General features: G+C 17.9%; 1 protein-coding gene across 1 annotated transcript, besides 15 other annotated features; it reads right to left on the bottom strand.

The window, feature by feature from the left end:
• Positions 1–7: 7 nt before the first annotated feature.
• Positions 8–155: a microsatellite.
• Positions 58–247: a microsatellite.
• Positions 118–305: a microsatellite.
• A 10-nt stretch (positions 306–315) lies between these two features.
• Positions 316–390: a microsatellite.
• A 131-nt stretch (positions 391–521) lies between these two features.
• Positions 522–699: a microsatellite.
• A 110-nt stretch (positions 700–809) lies between these two features.
• Positions 810–967: a microsatellite.
• EDI_259790 (uncharacterized protein) lies at positions 920–1,985 on the bottom strand (the record flags this gene model as incomplete). The annotated part of the gene is made up of 2 exons (XM_001735145.1): positions 920–1,222; positions 1,917–1,985. 2 exons carry the CDS (start codon positions 1,983–1,985, stop codon positions 920–922), a joined length of 372 nt encoding a protein of 123 aa, XP_001735197.1.
• Positions 1,050–1,158: a microsatellite.
• Positions 1,235–1,343: a microsatellite.
• Positions 1,363–1,538: a microsatellite.
• Positions 1,398–1,586: a microsatellite.
• Positions 1,641–1,795: a microsatellite.
• Positions 1,736–1,910: a microsatellite.
• Positions 1,945–2,122: a microsatellite.
• Positions 2,008–2,167: a microsatellite.
• A 63-nt stretch (positions 2,168–2,230) lies between these two features.
• Positions 2,231–2,397: part of a microsatellite that runs on past the window's edge.

Here is a 2,397-nt window from a genome sequence, read left to right on the forward strand (position 1 = left end):
GATTTAATCTTCATCTTATTTCTTATATTCTTTTCTCTCTTTACTTCTTTTCTCTCATTTTCTTCTTCTTTTATCAGTTTCTTATTCTTATTTCTTATTCTTATTCTCCTATTTTCTTTTGTTTACTTTCTTATTTATTGTTCTTCTTTTATTTCATTAATTTAAATGTTCAATTAGTTTTTATTCAGTTTTCTTTTCCTTCTTTATTTTATTTTACTTTACTTCTTCTTATTCTTTTTTTCTTTTCAACCTCGAATTATTTCTTATTTTTATTCCTTATTTTTTATTTCATTAATTCATCTATTAATTCATTATAAAAGATAAGAAAAGAAAACAATAATAAAAAATAAGAAGAAAATAAAAAATAAGAAAAATCAGAAGAACAAGAAATTTGTATTTCATTTATTCAAATAAGAATTACATCCATCAAATTGTAATGAATAAATTGGTCATGAAACATTTAATACAAATACCATCATGAACATTAGAATATATTAATATAAGAAACATGAACAATAACTATTAAATTAAATAGGATAGGTTATAGTATTAAAACATAAAGAAGTATAAAAGGAAGATAGAATAAGAACAAATTTGGGGAATAAGAATAAAGAATAAAATAAATAAAGAATATACCAAAGAGAATAGAAATACTATAAAATTAATAAAATAAGGTTTATTAACAAAGAGAAAAATAAAGAATTAAAAAAACAGAGAATAAATAAGAGATATATTGAATTATCATGTACAGATTTAACAAAAAGTAAAATTTATAAGAAAGAATAAATATTAGAAAATAAGGTAGAGAGAAAAGAAATAGAAGAGAGAAAAAGAAGTAGAATAAAAAAGGAGAGAAAAGAATAAAGGTAAAAAGATAAAGAAAGAAAAGGAGAGAAATAAAGAAAAAGAATAAAAAAAATTAGAAGAGAAAGAAGAAAAATGAAGAAAAAATAAAAAGAAGAAGAAATAATAAATATAAGTAGAAAAAGGAAATAATAAAAAAGAGAAGTGAATAAGTCAGAAAGAAGAAAATAAAGTAGATGTAAGATAGAGAATAAAAGGAAAGAAGAAAAGAGAAGAAGTAAAAAAAGAAGAGAATAAGAAAGTAGAAAAATAAAAGAAAGAAGAATAGATAAAAATAAAAGAAAGGATAAGAAATAAGAATAAAACAGAAAGGATTAAATAGAAAGAAGAAATAACAAGGATACAAAAACAATAAAGACTAATTGAAAATAAATAAGAATAATAAAGAAATAATAAAACTGGAAATAATAAAATAACAAAAAATTAGAAAGAGAAAAATATAGAAAAAGAAAAATAAGAATAAAAGATAAAAATAAGAAAATAAGAGATACAGATATTTAAGAAATAATAAACATAAATAAAATAACATCTATAATAAATATCAAATAAGAAATAATTAAATAATTTTAATACGTAAATAAAGAAATAATAGGATAAACACAATAAGAATAAAATATAAACAAGAAAAGAAAATAATCAAATAAAAATAAAGAAGAAGAAATTCAAAAAAAACACTCAAAAGTATTAAACAACAAATTAACAATAAACAATATAAATATAAAATAGTTTAACAACACACCAATTATAAAGTTATATTGAAAGATATATGATAATATTAAAATAAAGATAAATTAGGAAAGAAATAATACAATACAACATAAAGTCAAATGATAGAATAAATTTAGAATAATAAAAGGAAGAAAAAGATAGGAAAAGAATAAAAATAAATAGATAAACATAAATGAAAATATAATAAATAAGCATAAATTAATTATTAAGTGGTTAACAAATTGTATTCAAAAACAAAATAAAAAGATAAATGAATAATTAGAAAATTTAAAAAGGAAATAATAACATATAAAACAATAAATTTAATGAATATATAATAATACATTATGATGACCATAGATAAAAAGTGAGAAATGAAATAAAAGAATAAAATCAAATTTAATAAATCTCATAGAAGAAACAGAGAAAGGTAGTATAAATTAATTTTAAATAAATATAAAGGATAAATAACTCAACAAGATAATAAAAGAATAGAGAAAAGAAGAATAATAATAAATAAAGTAAGAATAGATAAAGAGAAAAAGAATAAGTTGATATTTCATTAAGAAAAAATAAAAAATAAAGAAATAGAGAAGAGATAGTTGAAGAAGGATGTGTAAGATAAAAATGAATAATTAATAATCAATAGAAATGACACAAACATAAATAATATATAAAATAACAATATAAAATAGCAATAGAAATATAATAGAAAGAAGAAATAAGAAATATAGGGAAAGAATAAAGAATAAAGAATAAAAGAAGTAATGATAATAGTAAAAAGAATAAGAATAGATGAAATAGACTAATAAAAGATAAGAAAAA

The sequence above is a fragment of the Entamoeba dispar genome, genomic scaffold (genome assembly GCF_000209125.1).
Source record: "Entamoeba dispar SAW760 scf_1105229458923 genomic scaffold, whole genome shotgun sequence".
In the NCBI taxonomy this organism is placed as follows: domain Eukaryota; phylum Evosea; order Mastigamoebida; family Endamoebidae; genus Entamoeba; species Entamoeba dispar.